Source organism: Apodemus sylvaticus, chromosome 5 (assembly GCF_947179515.1).
Source record: "Apodemus sylvaticus chromosome 5, mApoSyl1.1, whole genome shotgun sequence".
NCBI classification, from domain to species: Eukaryota; Metazoa; Chordata; class Mammalia; order Rodentia; family Muridae; genus Apodemus; species Apodemus sylvaticus.
In genome coordinates this window covers 50,499,351-50,521,046 of record NC_067476.1, presented here as the reverse complement: position 1 = coordinate 50,521,046, position 21,696 = coordinate 50,499,351, and the positions used below count along the sequence as shown (strand labels likewise).

Sequence of the window (21,696 nt, the reverse complement as noted above, 5' to 3'; positions counted from 1 at the left end):
ATAAAGCACACGGGGCGGGGTTGGGGAGACTTCTAACCCAGCCTGGGGATGCTACACAGGGTGCCACAGAGAAGATAATGCCATTCAAAGTCCTAAAGAATCAGCTGGCCCAAGTGACGGAGGACTCAGCGAAGTGAACAAAGCCACGAAAGAATGGAACCGTGTGTGGTATTTTGAGGACTCCTGACTCCTTCAGTTTTGACTGGGGCTTGATCTGAGGTGAAAGATGAAAGAGGTAACTGAAGAAAACAGAGTAGCAAAGCAGGAGGGCAGAAACTTCCTTCCCTTCACCAAGCAGCCGGGCAGAAACTTCCCCAGAGGTGTCCGGATGGTACCAGTAGTGGAGGAAGCAACATGCTTCTGTGAGAATTTTAGATAAACCCCACGCTGGCACCTCAGAGGGTGAAATGCGGAAGAAGTCCAATCAGGACGCAGAGGTAGAAGGATAGTATGATAGTTTGTGTAGGCTTGGCCCAGGGAGTGGCACTCTTTGGAGGTGTGCCCTTGTTGGAGTAGGTGTGGCCTTGTTAGAGTAGGTATGTCACTGTGGGTATGGACTTTAAGACCCTACTCCTAGCCGCCTGGAAGTCAGTCTTCCACTAGCAGCCTTCAGATGAAGATGTAGAACTCTCATCTCTGTCTGCCATGCCTGCCTGGATGCTGCCATGCTCCCACCTTGATGATAATGGACTGAACCTCTGAACCTGTAAGCTAACTACAATTAGATATTATTTAAGAGTTGCCTTGGTCATGATGTCTGTTCACAGCAGTAAAACCCAAACTAAGACAGACAGACAGGAGTTTAAAAATGCTGGTGAAATGAAACCAAATTCAGGTACGGTCCAGTCATACTCATCAAAATGTAAAGATAAATCAGAGGGAGAATGACAAGCCAATGGTCACACCCAAAACAGTGATGACACCGAGATACAAACAATAAAAGGAAACACAGGGCTACATCCAAATCAAAAATGATATGCCCCAGAGGAACCTATCAAGAAAGTGAAAAGACATTGGGTATGATGGCAAATGCCTTTAATCCCACTGCTTGGACAGAGGCAGGTGAGATCTCTGTGAGTTTAAGACCGACACGGTCCATATAGCAAGTTCCAGGCCAGCCAAGGCTACATAGTAAGACCTTGTCTCAAGAAGAAATAGGAGGAGCAGGAAGCAAAGGAAGTAGAGAAGAAATTAGAAAGAGGAGGAGGATAAATTAAAAAGAGAATGAAAGAAAATATTTGTTCATCACATTATCTTACGTCAAATGTTGTTAATCACATATGTCTGAGGGCATGAATGAGAGGGAGGGACGGGGAGCGGAGGAGGGGGAAGGGCAGGAGAGGGGGTAGAGCCTTGAGTTCAAAGAGTTTTGACCTGAGGCTTCCACTCCCCAGGCTTTTTTGCAGGATGTTGCACAATTCAGTCTTTGGGTTCCAGTAAACCTGGGAGAATTGATACCCTGGACCTAAAACTGAAAAATTTATCCAAATTTGTCTGAAATCTCTATGTCCGATATTTTCAGGAACCATGCTCTTGCCCCTCCCCTCCTTCACTGAAACACAACTTCAGCAGCTGAGCATCTCTACATACATGTATCCCATTACTGTTTAGCACCCCTCCCATACCTCCTTATCCTCCATTTGAGGCTTTTATGGTGATGGTGATGCCGGCAGCAGTGGTAGTGAGGGAGCAGCCTGCTCACTTTAAATTGCCTACTATGACTGCTTAGCTGCACCCCATGGGCCGCCATCTTGACTATGGGATGAGTAAGGCTCATCATCATGTTAACTAAGGGCAGCCACATGACTACTAGCCATCTTTGTATGGGAAACTTATAGATTTATCACCATCTTAACTAAGGAGGGTAAGGTGTGGGGCAAAGGCATTCAGTTCCTTGCTGACAGCCAAATCTAACTTCTCTGTCTTTTAAATTTTAGTTGTTTGGATAAACTAAGCCATATAGAAAACCACAATGGCCTATAATGATGCCATATAGTAAGTTCAGCAAAGTTACCAGTCTCTCTATGAAACTCCACCTATGATTAAAAATTTTATTTTAATACCAGTAGATCTTCAATTCAAAAATTCAATGAAGTTTTTAAGGCTCAAACCTAACAAGAATAGGCTTTATTCTTGTTGTATGTTTTCATATGCCCACCTGTGTATGTTTTCAAGGATACACTTACAAAGGGTAACTAAAAACAAGCAAGGTTTGTCTATTCAAATATACGACAGACAGACAGACAGACAGACAGACAGACAGACAGACAGACAGTCAGTCCTCTGGCACCTCAGAGACCTGCTGATTATGGCATTTATGATATTTAAACTTCCCATGGCAGACAGAGACTCCCAAATCCTAGCAGTGACTTCCCTAAGGTCTCCAAAAAGATAGGGGCACAACAAAGGACTTCCCCTGAACAATGATATGCCAACCACTGAGCAAGACTTCTCCAGTGCCTTGCCTGCTGCCAGGGCCCTGCCCAAATTGTCAACAAACAGGACACTGGACATGCCTCAAGGTTAGTCTTCCAAGTTCCTCCTCTATAGAAAGATTTTCTTAGTTCTTAGTTAAGAAAGATTTCCAAGTTCCTCCTCTACCAGATTTTCTGGGTGAGACCTGTGTCCTCAGTGAAGCAATATAGGCAACAGGAACCTGGGACAACTGTCAAAGTAGTGGACTTTGGACTAATCTCTGTCATTTTAATTAATATATAGTCTATTTGGATCATAATTTATCCTTCTCAGGTCTCTGGGGGTTTGTGGACTTCATTGGTAAAAGAAGAAGTGTTTGAGGGTCTAGAAAGTTGTTTTAAGTTGGTAAATGCGAGTTATGACGGCTGGAGGATGTGAAAAACTTAAATGGTGATAAGGTGATGTACGGTATATAAAGGAGTGAAAAGTGTTTCAGATTTCTTCCCCTCACTGTGCCACTGTTGTATGGAGACTTCAAAGTTCAGAACTTTTACATTTAACAGTGGTAATGCTAACATATCTAAAATTTATCTCTTTTTGTAAACTTAAAAAAAAATTCTTACGAGCTTCAGGGAATCCACACAAATCTACTTCTCACAGACCAAATGGCCTCCAGATAAGAACTGTCAATCAACAACCTGCTTCCTTCCTCCCCTGACTATTTCCCTTTCCCTGGTCCTGAGACTCCCCTCCACCCCCTCCAACTACCAAGACCATGGGCCTAAAAGTTTCAAATGTACACCCAAGGGGGAAAAAAATCCCTAAACACCTTAACCTTATCTTCTGCCCCTAACACACATTTCTGTTCCACACCCTGCCAAGCCCGTGTGTTTCCTGCATCCAGAAGCTCTGCAGTGCTACCCACAGATGCTCTGGGTAGCCTTCCACGATGCTTCAACTGGGTCTTCTTGTCCTTAGTTCCAGGGAGTCCTGCAGAGCTTGCACAGAAGCCCGCTGCTCTTCCTGAACCTGGCCAACATTCCATCTTTTTGAACGTCCTCCCAATAATGATGCCCCAATGTCAGCATTGATAATTACATCATCCCTTATTCATTCGTTATCAACAAAAGGCTGGGATTCCGACTCAGGACAAGTGGCTGAGGTGCACGTTTTACATACAAAGGCAGACCTGACCTCCAGGTTCTCCCAGTATCCCTCAGTTCTACCTGTTACAGAGAGTGCCTGAGGGGCTGGGCTTCCGCTCCCTTAGAAGTTTTTCCCTATTTAACACAGACATTTTGGTCTCCCCCTCTCTCCCTGTCTCTGCATTGTCTCTCTCCCTAAGTACGCTGGCTCTTTCTTTTTCTTCCTTCTCCCCTCTGTCTCCCTTCCCATGACAACTTCCCTGGCCTCATTCCTTAGGACCAGTAAGCCCCGTCCCCAGAGAGCAGCTTCCCAATAAACCTGCCTTTATGTGTTCTAATCTGGCTTGAATTGAGTCATTTCCCCAGCAGAGAGCAACATCACAGATAACCAGTAATCACATGGAGAGATGCTTTGCATCACTGGACACTAAGAATGCAAGTCAAACTGCTAGGGGAACCTGCTTCACACCAGCCAAATGGCTAAAAGAAAAGATCAACAACAGTAAGCATTGATGCAGACACAGGAAAACTGGAATCCTCAGAATATTGCTTATAGGAATGTGTCTGTCAATACAATTCTTTTAAAAGCAATTAGTGTCATTACTTTTTATGGATGAGTGTTTTGCTTGCATATGTTTGTGCGTCACAGGCATGCCTGGTTGTAGGAAGGTGCCAGATCCGCTGGGACTGGAGTTACAGATGGTTCTGATTCACTATTTGGGTGCTGGGAATTAACCCCAGCCCCACGGAAAAACAGAAAACAAGAGTTTCCTTGTGCATTGAATGAACAAGGTATGTTATCTATGTGTGCAGGTCTCCTGCCCAGAGGATGTGACTGGGAGCAAGCCTTGTGGTCAGGCAGATGAGAACATCTTTTACTGTGTTTGACTACCTGTCGAATATGTCTAACACGGGAACTTGGGTCTCTTTACTAAAGTTTGTTTTCTGGAGTCCTTTTCCTTAGACTTGTGCACACTCAACACATGCAGGCCAATGCGTCCTCCCGGGGCAGACCTTAGTCAACCTGCTTCAGAGCCTACTGAGCAGGAAACGGGAAGCTGTTCCTTGGTGTGCTGTGGTGCCCTCAACTACCTGGATTCCAGGAAGCCTTGGTATCCACCCGGCACTGCCATGCAGCCCCTCTGTGTCTACCTGGGGACAGATAAAGATGTTCAACTCACTTGGCTCCGTCAACGAGCCCCTCAAAGGCCCTTGACTGGAGGAGAAGATAAAGCTCTCCCAAGGCACTGTGCCAGAAAATTCAGAAACTACACAGAGAGGAAACAGGCTTGGCTGAGTCTGCAAATTTGAGTGATGGGGGGATTAAGGATGAAGGTCCCTATTTCAGAAGGACTCACCGGAATCAGAAGAAACAGGACCTTTCATGTTTCAGACTTGAGTATCAGAAAACAGGAAGAGTTGGAGAGCAACATTAAGGAAACATTACCTTTTATTTACCTCTGTTTGATAAACCTCTCGCCTCTGCTCCCTGCCTTTGATTGCTTTGTCTGCCTATTTCCTGCTAAGAGTTGACAAAATAGCACTCCTGAGTGGGAAGATAAGAGAGCATATTTGCTGAATAACATCAGGAGAGACTGCTAGCTCATCCATTTCCTTGTTTAGTTGTTCAAAAGGTTCCAAACACCAATTAACTCTGGCTCGGAAATCTTTGATACGCTCAGATTTACTGACATTTTGAAACTCTCATTCGTATCTGCCTAATGGTTTTCTGATCATGAACAAAGAGGTACCAGTCTATTTAGCATTTGACCCGTTTTCTTAAATGTTTTTATGTATTCAATATTTTGTACCTAAGAATAGTTACACTCTTGAGCTAAAATTATCTTTGCTCCCCTCCCCCCCACCGTACAACTCCAAATTTAAGATTAAAGAAAAAAAAAGACTTAAAGATACAGTTAAAATATTTTTTTCTTTCTTGTTTTAAATTTAGAACATCTATTGCAGGAATTTTTCCCCCTTAACTTTTTCATAGAACTTAGCAGAGTTTGGAGGATTCAATGAAGCAATCTACCATATATATATATATATATATATATATATATATATATATATATATATCCAGTATAATATATATGTATGACATATATATTAATTATGTATATGTTCAGGATATATACATATATAATATATTATATATTCAAGGTCATTTTTCAATATATATACATTTCAATTTTATATATATTCTGATATAATCAGAATGGGAGTAAAGGGATAATACAGGTAAGACAGATCTTATAGCTTTTCTTACTTCACTCTGAGCATCCTTTGATAGGTATGTTTCTTTCTCAAAGGTAAGTTTTGCTGTTATTGCAGTGTTGTTAGTTATTTCTTCAGTAGAAGTCCTACCTGTGACTGTGTGGCACCTCAGGTTCCTTGAACCAGCTGTGGACAGAAGAGCAAGCTAGCGTCTTTAGATAAAGCAGCTTCTGGATTCAGAACAGCCCCCTCCACAATCCATTTTATGTTTCATAATATAATACACACCGAATGCACTGAATTGGGGAGATTAAAAATGTAAATGGTGAAGCTGGCCTGCTGGGGTTCAAATCCTGGCTCTTCTATTTATAACGGATCTTGGAAAAGTCACATTACTTCCGGGTCCTAAGATCTTTGCCTTTTGAGCAGAGAAGAGAAAGGCGGGCTCCCTGTATTGTCCTATAGGTAACTGAAACTGCACTTTAAGGATCCTAAAATGCCCTGGATCCTCCTAACACCTTGGGTTCTGAGAAAGGACCAGTTACCTCTGTAATAGTATTCTGCACCAGACCCTAGGAGTGGAAAGGGTGCAGAATACTATTCTGCACATTCAAGGCCAGGGCACATCCAAGTCCTCCAGAATATAGCTTACTTCTGTTACCGCAGTGGAATATCCAGGAAATTTGCGACTTAAGAATTTATAATCTAAAATATGTATGAACAATGTGATCAGACATCAGCCTGGCCTATTATTGAATTGTCTGCAGCAATATAAATGCGACATTTAAACAAGTAAACAACAGCTGGTATTAATAAAAATTGCATATTTAGAGGAATGTTCGGGGAGGGGTCTTGTGAGAAGAATCAGTCTTCCAGGAGACAGAGACAGACAGGGAGTACAACCCGCACAGCTAAGGACACTGACCTTTTAACAAACTCATTGAAGAGGATGCGATGGGAGTAGCCCTGCCTACGGATGCTGACCGTCTCCAGGATCCCTGTGGAGCGAAGCTGGGCTAGGACTCTGTCTTGGGAGAACTGCAGGGCCTTGCGGTCATCATTAGGCTTAATGCAACGAACAAAGTGGGGCTGTCCAACCACCATCTTGGAAAGCAGATCCATCAGAGAATACTGGCAGGGAGAGAACAAACACAAAGTGAGAGGTGAGGCACCACTCTCCTGTCAAGAAAGAACTCGGAATCAGTAACAGGAGATGATGGCAGGCTGAGTTCTCCCTCCAGCTTCCGGAAGATCGAAACCACTCTTCAAACATCTGGGTGCTAAAGCAGCATCTCTAGAGGCCAGAAACCCCTTTTAAGAACATGTTCTAAGTTAGCCTGGAATGCCAATCTAAAATGATGCCATAATATAGTACCCAGCATGGGGACATGCAGTTTTATTCACCTGAGAACCACCAGAAAGTCACAGCAAATCATACTGATGACATTGATAGTAAGGATGAGGGAGGGAGAGGAAGAAAAGGAAAGGAAGAGGAGGAGGAGGAAGAAGAAGACGAGGAGGAGAACAAGGAGGAGCAGGAGGGATAGGGAAAGATTATTAGAGGGAAGGACTATAATAGTCAACTATTACACACCTTATAGAGAAGAAGAAACACATGAATAACAAGAAGGGTGCTTGTGGGACAGGGGTGTGTCCCTCAGGGTTGCCCATTGTTAGAACTCTCAGAGAAAATTACAAGCCACATGGAAAATGAGTTCCATTCTTCTGAAAAATCACTCCTCTTAATGATCAGAGGTGATCTTACCTAGCAGACCAAGGTATGTTGTTTTTCTGCTGTAGCATTTGGAGACCAATATTTTTGAAGATGCCAAACTGGTTGGCATGGTCATATTTCTGAAATCTATAAACTAAAGACTTATCCTCTGATAAGGACATTGAGAATCTTGAAGATGACATCACAGTCAAAGAGCCTTCAAGTCTCAAGGGGAAGCACACACACACACACACACACACACACACGCGCGCGCGCACGCGCGCGCGCGCGCATACACACACATGCGCACACGCACACACGCCAAAAGATACTAGGAAGACAAGAACACAGTTGGTAAAGAGGAATGGACTGGATTGGGTGGAGGAAGATAAGGAAGAAAGGGAAATCACAAATATCCAAGAGAAATTAAGCAGGTGCCGAAAGCTGCTTGCTGGATGCGTTGTCATAGGAATCACAGCATCCATGGACTTCAAGGTCTGAGGCCCTCACAGCTCACACTGAGAGCCCAGTGCCACTCTGCCTATGAAACACCACCATCTTTGTTGGACCTTGATAGCTTTCCATTAAGGAACCTTCCTCCATCTACAGTGCTGATTCCCGAGTCCTATTCTTCAGCTTGGTTTGACCCCCAGCCCACAGTCCAGCTCCCCTAACCCAAACCGTCCCATGGAATAGTTTCCTAGGCCAACTCTGTCTTGCCATCTCATTCTCTGTCCATGAGATCAGCTTCTGCTTTCTCCTAACAACAGCATCTCTACCTGAACCATCTCACCTGATGCACATCATCTCTAAGGGGTCTCCAAATGCTGTTTCATAGTGTTGTTCTTACACAGCAGGAGCATTTCTCTAGGTAGAATATCAGAAACTGGAGTTGCAGAAATGAGAACAATAGGGTTCAGGCAAAGAGGTCAGACAAATCTATGACTATAAAGCCAATGCTGTTCTCAGTGTCCAAACTTGAAAGAGTGCTTTCTAAATGTTATTAACTGCTGTTCTTTGGTGGGGAACTGTTTCTCATCACTTTCAAGCCAAGAAGCTGCTCAAAGACTCCCAGCACAGTCAGCAAAATGGACTGTATGTGGTGTTCTTAATCTGCAGTCTCCTCATAATCATTTCTCCCTATTTTCTGAAAGAAGGTCTCAATGTGGAGGTTTGCCAGGCCTGGAACTTGGTTTGTAGACTTGGTTGTCCAGTTCTTTCTTAATTGGCATTTGTGTTTAGCCCTGGTTCTGTGAACTTTGTCATTGTCTGGACCTCACAGGGTGCAGTGACTTGAATAAAACTGTCTCCCATGGCTCATATATTTGAATGCTTGGGCTTTAGGGAATAGCACTACTTGACAGGGATTAGGAGGTATGGCCTTGTTAGGGGAAATGTGTCACAGAGGGTGGGCTTTGGAGTTTTAAATGCTCAAGCCAGACCTAGAGTCTTTCTCTTCTTGCTGCCTGCTGTTCCAGATATATAACTTATAGCTACTTTTCCAGCACCAAGTCTGCCTGCTTGCCACCATGTCTTCTTTGATAATGAAAAAGAGCTAAACCTTTACACTGTTAGCCAGCTCCAGTGAAATGTTTTCCTCTATACGAGTTACCAAGGTCATGGGGTCTCTTCACATCAATAGAAAATTGAGTAAGACATATGGGAAGGTTGGGTTAGTCCTTTCTGGAAACAGGTTGAACACAGAAAAGGCAGCTTTCATACCCGGAAGTAAGAAGCCATGGTTTGTCTCTTCATGTTGGTGGTTTCCTCTGGATGTCGAATCACCTCCAGGGTGTCTACCTGGAGACAGAGGAAGAGGGAAGTGGTTTGAGGGTAAGGACAGTTCATTCATTTTTCAAAACCTGAAGGTCTGTTTAGTCAATAACCTCAGGGAATGAAGTGGTTAGGACATAACTTGGGTGAGAATTCCAAAAGACATTTAGAAAAAGAGGAGAAAGAGGAGGAAGAGAAGGAGGAAGAGAAAGAGGAGGAGGAGGAGAAAGAGGAGGAGGAGAAGAAGAGGAGGAGGAGAAGAGGAAGAGGAGGAGGAGGAGAAGGAGGAGGAGAAGGAGGAGGAGAAGAAGGAGGAAAAGGAGGAGGAGGAGGAGGAGGAAGAGGAGGAGGAGAAGGAGGAGGAGGAGGAGAAGGAGGAGAGATATACACATTCAAGGAAACTGGTCAAAGGCCTGTGAGGTTGTTCCATTTTAAAGACATTTGTCATTGTGATAAAAACACTAGAAGCTACGTTGGGCTGAAGGATTTATTTTGACTCCTGGTTTTGATGACTCTAAGTCCTCAAAAACTTTAGGTAGTTGGGCATTGTGATGATGCGCATTCATAAACAAAACACTCAGGATCCTGAGGCAGGAGGATGGTGAGTTTGAGGCTAGCCTGTGCTACCTAGGAAGACAGAGCCTTAAGGCAATGAAAGGTCTAGAAGAGCCTCTTGAACAGCTGGCAGGTGTGAGCTGAGTGGTGAAGCACTAGCTACGCAGCTCTCCCTTCCATGGGCTGTACTTCAGGTGGGAGCGCTTCACCCACAGGCTGCTCAGTGACGTCCCTGCCTTACCAATGGATTTTTTTTCCTATTGAAAAAAAGGGGGGTACAGAGCTAAACAAAGAACTCTCAATTGAGGAATACCAAACGGCTGAGAAGCACCTAAAGAAATGTTTAACATCCTCAGTCACCAAAGAAATGCCAATCAAAACAACTCTGAGATTCCTTTTCACACCAGTCAGAATGGCTAGGATCAAAATCTCAGGTGACAGGAGATGCTGGCGAGGATGTGGAGAAAGAGGAACACTCCTCCATTGTTGGAGGGATTGCAAGCAGGTACAACTACTCTGGAAATCAGTTTGGTGGTTCCTCAGAAAATTGGACATAGTGCTACCTGAGGACCCAGCTATACCACTCCTGGTCATATACCCAGAAAATGCTCCAACATGTAACAAGGACACATGTTCCACTATGTTCATAGCAGCCTTACTTATAATAGCCAGAAGCTGGAAAGAACCCAGATGTCCTTCAACAGAGGAATGGATACAGAAAATGTACATTTAGGCAATGGAATAATATTCAGCTATAAAAACGATGAATTCTTGAAATTCTTAGGCAAATAGATGGAACTAGAAAGTATCATCCTGAGTGAGGTAACCCAATTACAAAAGAACACACATGATATGCACTCACTGATAAGTGGATGTTAGCCCAAAAGCTCTGAATAACCAAAGATACAATTCACAGACCACATGAAGCTCAAGAGGAAGGAAGACCAAAGTGTGGATACTTCTGTCCTTCTTAGAAGGGGAAACAAAATACCCCTGGGAAGAGACACAGAGACAAAGTGTAGAGCAGAGACTGAAGGAAAGAGCAATCAAGAGACTGCCCCACTTGGGGATCCATTCCATATACAGTTACCAAACCCAGACACTATTGTGGACGCCAACAAGTGCTTGCTGACAGGAGCCTGATATAGCTGTCTCCTGAGAGGCCTTGCCAAAGCCTGACAGATACAGAAATGGATGCGCTCAGGCAGCCATTGGACTTAGCACAGGGTCCTCAATGGAGGAGCCAGAGAAAGGACCCAAGGAGCTGAAGGGGTTTGCAGCCCCATAAGAGGAACAGCAATATGAACAAACCAGCACCCCCAGAGCTCCCAGGGACTAAACCACCATCCAAAGAGTACACATGGAAGGATCCATGGCTCCAGCTGCATATGTAGCAGAGGATGGCCTTGTTGGACATCAATGGGAGGAGAGGCACTTGGTCCTGTGAAGGCTCAATGCCCAGTGTAGGGGAATGCCAGGTCAGGGAAGCAGGAGTGGGTGGTTTGGTGAGTAGGAGGAGCAGGGATGGGATAGGGGTTTTTCGGAGGGGAACCAGGAAAGGGGAGAACGTTTGAAATGTAAATAAAGAAAATAACTAATTTTAAAAAAGGAAAGGAGAAACATGTTTTGAAGGAGGGCTGCTCTTATACACGTGAGAGAAAATGAAAAGAATGTCATTGGCCTCCCCCCCCCAAACCACCAGGAAAGAGAGACAGCCCTCATCAACAGAAGGATCTCCACTAGGGCCCAGGCCTGGTAAGAGTTGGGGCAAGCTAATCAGGTATGAAGGGAAGGCACTGTTGCTCAGGCTGACCCTTTAGCCAGGCCTAGGAATTAGGATCCTTGCAGAAAGCACTGGACTGGGACTGAAAATGGTCTGTCCCTGGAGCCCCCAGAGCTACCAGAAGAAAAACTCGTCTCCAAGTTCAAGTAGTTGGGATACACAGCTTCATCTGATTGTGTATTTTCTGACTTTTGTTTCATCCTTTCTAGAAAATGCCTCTTTTTCTACTGCTACAGGTAAGGCACATTTTCTCTATCATCATCTACCTATTCATTTTCTATCATCTATCTACTATTATCTATTTATTTATCTATCATCTATTTATCTGTCTATCTATCTACCTATTATCTATCATTCTATTGTCTATCTATTCATCTATATCGGTCTATCGGTCACTTATCATCTGTTGATCTATCATCTTTCTACCTATTATCTATCATCAATCTATCATCTATCATCTATTTATCATCATCTATCTATCTATCTATCTATCTATCTATCTATCTATCTATCTGTCTGTCTGTCTGTCTATCTGTCTGTCTCTCTATCTAGGATTTGTTTTCTCCTGGCATGAGTGGCTCTTTGGACCTAGCATTAAGCTTTATGCCTAGGTCTTCTGGTAACAGTTCAGAGTGAGTGGGCTGAAGCAATCTAATCTTCTCACTCAGCCTCCTGACTAATAGGGTCTACCTACCATCGGATGAAAAACTGCTTAAAGAAATAAAATGGGGGTGGGGGGTGGGGGGAGTGGTGGTTGGAGAGATGGCTCAGTGGTTAAGAGCACTGACTGCTCTTCCAAAGGTTCTAAGTTCAAATCCCAGCAACCACATGGTGGCTCACAACTATCCGAAATGAGATCTGACATCCTCTTCTGGGGTGTCTGAAGACAATTTCAGTGTACTTAGAAATATAATAAATATTTAAAATTTAAAAAAAGAAAGAGATTGGATATGGCCGCTTGCCCCAAAGGATCTGTAAGTGTTAGAAAGAAAGAAAGAAAGAAAGAAAGAAAGAAAGAAAGAAAGAAAGAAAGAAAGAAAGAAAGAAAGAAAGAAAGAAAGGAAGGAAGGAAGGAAGGAAGGAAGGAAGGAAGGAAGGAAGGAAGAAAGGAAGGAAGAAAGAAAGAAAGAAAATGGTACTATTTTGAAGTTTGCTAAGACCAATCAACTACAGTAAAATGTTAAATTACAGAGTAATACACCAACTTATATTCAAAAGCTCTAATATTGCTGTGGGCAGGAGTGGGTTTTCAAGTGACCATAAACCCATCTGACCACCCAACATCTATATTTCCACAAAATTGCAGAGTGAACATCTATTTTTCATTACCCACACCATAAGAAGCTAGCACCTGTCTGTCATCCATTGCCTACATGCTTAGTGCTACATTTTATAGAAAAAATGGCTCCCTATTGGGATTATTTCCACTTTAAGAACTTCAATAACATAAGTGAGCAGGAGCTGAACACGCTCATTTTCTGCTGGCATGATTCCCCCGTGTGATTCCTTGTGACTCAGAGTCCTCGTGCCTAACTTAACTCATTGGGTCACAGACTCTGGTCCCCTACTACTGAGCAGGCTTCCATATTCATATAGACTCCATGCACAGAACCTTAGATGGCTGTCAAAGCCCAAAGCAAATACCAAGTATATAGTACATGAGAACACTCTCCTCACACTGTCACAGAATTCTCAAAATGATACTCTGATTCAAGAACAGCTTTTATTCCACTATGCAAATGAAAAAGTTAAAGCTCATAGATTTTTTTGTAAGTGGTCCAGTCGTGCGGCCAGTGTATGCAGTGCCTAAGGCTGAAACTTGCTCCAGTCTCTAAGCTTTACCTCTTGTCAGTCTGCACTGCTATCTGTGTGCTTTCTTAAAACTTACAAAATGGAGGAAGTCTGAAAGTATGGCACGATCACAAAGATTTGCCTCATCTGTCAACTGAATTTACTTGGCTATAAAGATACAGACTCTAAACAATCCCACAACCCAGCCAGAGCTCAGCAGTAAAGGAAAAGCTGAAGGATTTTTCTCCTCGTCTGGTTAAGTGCCCACCATCTGCATCCTAAAACCTCAGAAGTGTCTCTTATCATTTTCCAGACAAGGCTCTTTGTCAAGAACTTTTACTATCAGGTGATAGATATACCCAGACCTTAAGAAGAAACGGCCCTATAGCGGCAGCCCTGCCCCTCCAAGAAGGCTCCATGGGCTGCCTCTTCAGCAGCCTATGAGAACTAGTGCAGCCAGGGGACAGGATGCCCCCTCCCGACACCTGCCCCATCTGTGCAAACAGCAGAAGCAGGAAGGCCTCTCAGCCTTTTGTTTTTCTTCTCTGAAGCATTTCATAGAGCCTGGGCAGGTCACTCTCTCTGACCTCCCTACCCCTTTGAAGGCATGCAGGTGTCTTAGCTTACATCACAAGGAAGGATGCTGCACAGGCCAAGAAGGGTCTGAACTAACAAGGCTTGCTACATTTTATCCTCTTAGTATCTCTGCCTGGCTGAGTAGACACAGTTTCCTTGTGCTGCTGGTTCCTCATTTTCCACGTCCCAAGTCTGTCTTTTGAAATGGAGTTCTAAACCAGAAACTTTATGATAGATGATAAACACACAGTAATCTTTTTATATCTTACAAAATCTAGCTTCATCAAGGGCCCTGTGTCCCCTTAGATGAAACAGAATCCAAATGATAATTGTTCTGTTTTTGCTTTGTTTTTTTAAAGGAAGTCTCACTAGCACAGGCTAGTCTTGAAAGCAGGCTGGCCCTGTGTCTGTAGCTTTGGGGCTGGGATGACAGATATGGGCCTGGTGCTTGCCTCTGTGGTGTTGTTTGTTTATTTACTGCTGTTGTCTTTCATATTTTTAAATCCCTTAATCAGAACTTTCAGCTCATCTGCTTTCAAAGAACAAACAAATTCCAGTCCTGCGTACTTATCGTGTGTATGCTTTAAATGTAGACCACACTCTGGACCGCACACTTCTCAGGTCTGAACAATGCTGTATGCAGCAGGGAGGGAGACAGCTGCAGCTGGACTGTAGGTTTGACAGGCAGGGCACAGGTCCCAGCAGAACTCCAAACTCAGAAATCAAGTGTAAGTAAGAAAGGAGATCTGGGAATCTTTTTGTGCTATGATCTCATTTAGAATTTTGTGAAAGTGAATAACTACAAAACAGAAAGAAAGAAAGAAAGAAAGAAAGAAAGAAAGAAAGAAAGAAAGAAAGAAAGAAAGAAAGAAAGAAAGAAAGATAGAAAGAAAGAAACAAAGAAAGAAAGATAGATAGAAAGGAAGAAAGAAAGAAAGAAAGAAAGAAACAAAGAAACAAAGAAAGAAATATAGAAAGGAAGAAAGAAAGAAAGAAAGAAAGAAAGAAACAAACAAACAAACAAAGAAAGAGGAACAAACAATCCCCTCAACACACTTTAGGTCATCACAATATGTAGATTCTAGGTTGTTAATTTGCCTGCCTGCTAAAATGTATCTGTAGCCACAATGCTAACCACCAATGCTTTTCCCTGTCATTCACAGAATGTACATAGTAGGAAAACATAGGAGTCAGCTGGTACCCAACTTTCTGTGAGAGCCAGAGTCACAGCCAGCCCTCTGCGTCAGCTCTCCTACCACACACAGTGTCTGCTCTCAAGGTCTATCGAAATGCGTCTGGTTTTGCATTTATATGCGCATTATTGGTAACTTTTCAGTTTTTGGGGCCCCCCCAAGTATAATGGAGAAGTGCGGAATAGAGTTTCTAAACACAAGAAGAGGGTGATGTGCCTCAGGCAGAAGATGAGTGTGACAAGCTTCCTGCAGGGACTACAGTGAAATTGTCTGTGACTGTAATGGCATGGATGCTGTGAGTGAAATGAGTGTGTGTGGGGGGGGTTGTTTTTTTGTTTTTTGTTTTTGTAAAAACACTGAACAGGATCACCTGCAAGGTGTGTGTGTCTGTGAGTGTGTGTATCTGCATATGTATTTGAGCTTGTATGTGCCTGTGAGTGTGCCTATGAGTGTATGTATGTGTACATGTGTATGTGTGTACAACTAGGTGTCTTAAAAAAATCACATGAACTGAGTGTTAGGTTGGCTCTGACCAGACTCTTCCTGGAATTTAACCTTGTGTTACCCTCTAGGGACAGTGTTCAGCACTGCTGTTTGCAGTAACATTATAGATCATAATTTTTGCAAATAATGAAAATCAAGCACATTTACTACAAACCATGTTCTCATGTAAGACCAAATAGTTCTTAGGAGTACTGACACTCCTACACACGTCTCCCATGGACTCGTATAGCCATGGTAAACAGTCTTGATGTCTTGCCACAAAGAAACAACATTAGAGAATTCAAATAAGTCATAATAGCAACATGGGCATAAAAGTTATTGTTAGATAAAATCTTTAGAGCCCTGCTATGTGCACGTAAATCTTTTATTCTCAAGAAAGTATAAATATGTGCATTTGTGTCAATTCTGGAGTAAGATTTAATTGGATTATATGTGATCAAATTAGTTAATTTTTTAATTAAGTAAGTTAATATGTTGTATAAATAAAAAGTAAGAAAATTCAGAGTTGTGAACTACGTATTACTCCAACACCTTTAAGACAATTGGTTTTCAGGTTAGGACATGCTTTTTTCTTATCCTTAGGGAATATACTGGAAGACATGCCTGAAGTTGTTACCCCTGTTCCTATGCACACATTTGTATGATAAAGTTTAACGTGTAAATAAGGCACAGTAAGAGATGAACAACTAAGAATACAATGATCAATTCTAAATTGTACTGTATTAATAGAAATTTGGTTTTTTCCCCCTACATCAAAATTGCCAGCACATTATGTTTGAGAGACAACATTAGATTTGAGAGTAAAAGCACTGTGATGTCACAGGTAACCCGACGACTGAGGTGGCCACTAAGGCTCTAGTGGGTAGGTAGACATACAACGTGGATTTATCTCGTGAAAGGATGATTGGTATCTTAGCAGATACCAGAGAGAGAGAGCATGAGTTCATACTGCCCTTAGATGAGAGCATGTGCAAAACTTACCAGTCACTTATTTATGAGATTTTTCATTTAATACTTTTGAATCTGAATCATGATCGACCACTGGCGGCTAAAGCCATGGAAAGCTAAACCACAGACAAATAGAGAGTACTGTCTATACAATAGACATCCGTCAGGTGTTCCTTGCGGTCCTGTCTAAGTATCAGTTGGAAGGGCCAGGCAGCTGGATATTATTTTATGGTTGGATATGCATGAACCCTCCTAACAAGGCACCCATGTAACTCATGTTTAAAGGACAGAAAATGGTACGTTTGTGTTTTGTTTCTCCTTGCTGATTCTCACTCACTTGTGTTAGTCTCACAGAAAGCGGTTTATCTTCTTTCTAAAAAGACTGTACATATGTCATCATCCTCTACGTTAGATATTTTTTTCTATCAGGATTGCAAGCATTCCATGATTCAAATTTCCTAAACTTTAAAAGTTCCCTTTGTTTCCCGAACCCTGCAGGTCGCTTTCGCAGACTGCGCAGGCGCAGTCAGAGGCAGATGGAGAGACGCATGTCTCTTGCTCTGGCGTGAGCATTGACTCCCAGCTCCATCAGTGGAACAAATCTCCTGCTTACCTTGGCCTTTCCAGCACTGAAATGTGGAGGCAAAGATCGTGAGGATGCGGTGATCCTAGCTCTGGTTTGCGCCAAATTACCTGAGCAAAAAAGACAAAAGGAAAAAAAAAAACACCTTAAATTGAAGGAAAAGTTAAGAAACTTATGTATAATTCACCTTTTATATCCTTGTGGCTTTTTTTTCGTTTTCACATTGGCAGAAGGAGAGAACTATTAAAAGTTGTCCTTAGACCTCCATGTGTACACCATGGTATAACCAAGCCTTCTCTCTCTCTCTCTCTCTCTCTCTCTCTCTCTCTCACACACACACACACACACACACACCCCTCACAAAGCTAAAAATATTATAAAGTTAATTCAGGTGGTTGAGTACTGAAGACTTAAATATAAGACTTGAAGCTATAGAATTCCCATAAAGTTTCAAATGAGTGTGATCCAATGATACAAGTTGAGCATGCCTACATGTAAAACCCCAAACTCCAAAATGTTCCAAGAGGCAAAAACTTTGAGTACTGATAGGATGCCACAAGTGGAACCGCCCTACCAGACCTGGAACTATGTTCCATGCACAAAACTATATACAAGATTGAGCCCAGGGCCTTGTACATGCTAAGCATTGGCTCTTCAGCTCTGCTGCTAAACTACATCCTAGCTACATAACATAAAAACTTATGTATATCATGTAAAATACCACTGGTGGTAAAACTCAAAGATCACCTGCCTACCTGGATTTGATCCCCAGCATCACACATCACACATGTATACAACATATGTATATAGTATATAATATTAGATAATTATATATAATAGTATAATATTATAATTATATGTATAATAGCTTATATAAAGAGAGTGTGTATGTGTGTGTGATGCTGGAGTTTTATATATATATATATATATATATATGTATATATATATATATACACATACATACATGATACTTACCATGTATGAGCCCTGGACTCAATCTCTCATATAATAGTATAGATTTGTGCATGGAACAATATATACTTTTATTGTAATATAACATATATAATATGTACATATATGTATATATTATATAATGTTAGATAATAATTATATACAATTTCATAATCATATGTATAATCTATTATACAGAGGGTATGGTGTGTGTTTATGTGTGTGGTGTGAGGAAATCAAACATATATATGTATTTGATATATAGTATATGAGGTATATATATATATATATATGTGTGTGTGTGTGTATATATAAAACATATATATACCTAAATGTGTATATATATGTACATAACCTGTATGATGAATTTATGTATATATATGTATGTATATACTAATACTCTAAGCATATATGCATATGGTAGAAATTGCCTTCAGGTACTTAAACGCACATATGTGGAACCTAAATCTTGAATTTAAATTTGGTCACATCTCCCAGACAGCTCATTATGCAGATGCAAATAGTCTCAAATCTAAATTTAAAATTTTGCAAATCTGAAATCTGAAAGGCTCCCAAGCACGTGGACAAGTGGCCATCAGACTCACTATTATCATTTACTGTGAGCAATTCATGTAGGACTTAAAGCACAGCACAGAAGGTGAGAGAAGGGATCTCCCCATCCCCCTCCGTGAGTATCCATGAGATAAAAGCGCTGTGCTCAGACAGGGGCCAGCTCCTGGCCACACTCATTCCTGTGGCTCACCTTTGAGGCGAGGAGCCTCTCAGCTTCTCTCCTCCCTTTCGGATTTACCCACCACCCTTTCTTCACCAACCCCTGTGTGTGAAGACGTTTGTTTGCATTTTTACTTCCGGAGCTATTTTGTGCAGCAGAAGGAAGACTTGCGATGAAAGGGAACGCTGCGTTGTGTGCTTATGCGAGATGCTCAAGATTTCAAAGTTTTGTGAGCCTAACACAGAGACGTCCAAATGTTTTCTCTGGTGATATCTTCAGAGGCTAAACTGTGATTAATAGCCTGCAAAGAACCCTTTGAAGGAGGATTGGTGACATCAAAGTCATAATCCAGGGGTGGCAGGAGCTTTATAATGAGCGGGAAGCATTTTAACACATTTCAAAGGATTTACAACGCAAATAAACAATAGATCCCAGCCACCGGGCCTGCCACACACACCTTCCAGAAACATAACCTATAGGAACTTTCCATTTTCATTTATATGTAAATACAGTGTTCACACTCCTTTCAAATGGTAAGCATCCTTGGTACTTCACCCACAACAGCATCTTCACACACTGAGTATCCCATCTGACCCAGAGTCTCTTCCTGTGCATCTGGGAAACCCGTGATTACCAATGTGTTTCCTGGGTGGGGTGCAATCCTTGAGTAGAGGCAGTGCTACAATTGAGATCCTATGCAGGAATCTGAAGTAGAGCTTAAAGGCTCCTGCTTCCTGCCTTCTGAGAGGATTTTCACCTTCAGTTACCTCAGAAGAATTGTCTCAAATGTGCAGTCATTGGTTTCTGTAATTCCACAGACTTCAGTGCCCTCTGCTGCCCCGCCAGGCTGTCTGAGCTTGCTGCAGGGCACTGGCAGCCCAGAGCCAGCTCATGCCAAAGGGAAAAGCACACCTTCCTTCCTGTCTGTCTGTCTATCCCACCAAAGCCTGTGCTGGTCCTGTCTCTGATGCAGCTTTGTTTGAGGGAATCTCCTGCCCGAGTTAATGGCAGAAACTCCCTGGAGGGAACCTTCTGGAAGGTTCTATCAATTCTTTCACTCAAAGTATCAGCAGAGATTGATTGGAGAGAGAGTTCTATACACCCCACTTCCACATCTCCCTATACCCCACTTCCATATCATCTCCCTTGCTGGTGTCACTTCCCTGGGCTGTTGTTGGATGATCCTTACCCAATCCTAATGTGGAGGGAGAGGTCTCACTTGGAACTACCTCACAGACTCACATGTGATTTCTCAACTAATTCTAGAAGTTCACTGTGTCTGGAGAAGAGAGTAGTCCTGTTCAGGTTATGGTTAACAGAGCTGAAATTGCAGCCACGGTGCAGGTGTTGCTGGCAGCCCAGAGTGATGGATGGAAGTCGCATGAGACCGCTGGAGTTCTGGTTGCTCAAGTGCCAGTTGAAGCGAAACATGGCCGAGTCACCATTTCTCCGTCACACATTTTAGGAGTTATGAAAACGCTATCAATTAAGGGTTCCAGCTAAAAAGAGTTTTATGGAATATCCATTTTTTTCTATTGCCTTGAGGTCATTAATGTTGGGCTGGACAATTAATTAGGAAATAAGAATTAAATAAATTGAGGACTTAAGGGTTGAGGGCTTACATTATTCTTTCCCTGTTTATCATTTGAAGGTACACCTTTTCAAAGCTAGAGATCATAAACTACCAGCAACACACAGAATGTATAGTATTGTTTAACATCACTTTGCTTTAAATTTTCTGGAGAATAAGGAAATAACTGTGGAAATCAGGTTATTTTTCTCCACTTAATGACTAGTATGTACTGAGTATTTTACTATGTTGTAGACATGAGGCCAAGGGTCTAAAATTAATTACTTAGTACAACAAGGCACAAGGAAGCGCATCAGTCCACAAAGAAGGAAACTGAGGCAAAAGGCCCTAAAGCTTCTTGCTCAAGGTTGGAGCCCAGAGCAGCAATTACCAGACAGAATCCCCTCCAGTGACCCCTGTGTCTGAATTCAATCCTGGTTGTTTCAGGCATTTTGATATTATAAGCAAACCACTGAATGGCTGATGGAATTGTTGGAACGGATTACACACCATAGATGAGCTGAAGCCAGTGATTACCCAGAACTCAGTTGGTGTGGTTGCGTTAAACCTTATCAACTGGAAGATAGTTCATCTGGTGTCTTTATAATTTGAACTACCCCTGTGGGGTGTGAAGAAGAGGACCCATCCTATTAATATTGTATCTTAAAATCTCAGCGGTCCTCTCTCCCAGCCTTCTCCCCACCAGTTCAACTGAGCGACATTTAATTTCATTTACAGAGGTCTCACATATGCAAGCCAGTAAAGTTCATAATTGTTACTTTGTTACTCTGCACAGCTGGGGTTTACAGCTTTGCTTTGCACACACTGGCACCAAAGCAAAATGATTAACTTTATATGTATCTAACACATGGACCAGACTGTTAGAAGATGGTCTTGGGTTCTGAAGAGAAAGAATACGGATTCTATGAACATGACCCAGATTCCTGAGGGGTGGGGTGGAGTGTGCAGCTTTGATCCGTATCTAAGTAGAGACAATAAAATTATAATGGCTTTGTTTCTGTAAGGGGCCTGAGCTTAGCTTTTAGGAAGGTCGGGGGAAGTGAGCTGAAAGCCACACTATAAAGACATTTTATAGTGGAATACATTAATAAACTATAGGACTGTGGGACCTTTTCTCCAGTATGAGCTGTGAAAATATGAAATAAATAGGAAAATAAAAGAGAGGATTCTTACATCTACAGGAACATTTTTCTTTTCTATGAATGAGAACAGTGGCAGAGAAAG

General features: G+C 42.3%; 1 protein-coding gene across 1 annotated transcript in view; it reads right to left on the bottom strand.

Annotated features, from left to right (window-relative positions):
* Window positions 1–21,696, bottom strand: part of Myo3b (myosin IIIB) — a 333,329-nt gene that overhangs the window by 138,573 nt on the left and 173,060 nt on the right. The window contains exons 22-24 of the mRNA XM_052182659.1: window positions 17,228–17,307; window positions 9,214–9,291; window positions 6,703–6,908 (exon numbers count right to left, since the gene is read on the bottom strand). Of these exons, the coding sequence (XP_052038619.1) occupies window positions 6,703–6,908; window positions 9,214–9,291; window positions 17,228–17,307 (364 nt within the window). The remainder of the gene's footprint in view (window positions 1–6,702; window positions 6,909–9,213; window positions 9,292–17,227; window positions 17,308–21,696) is intronic.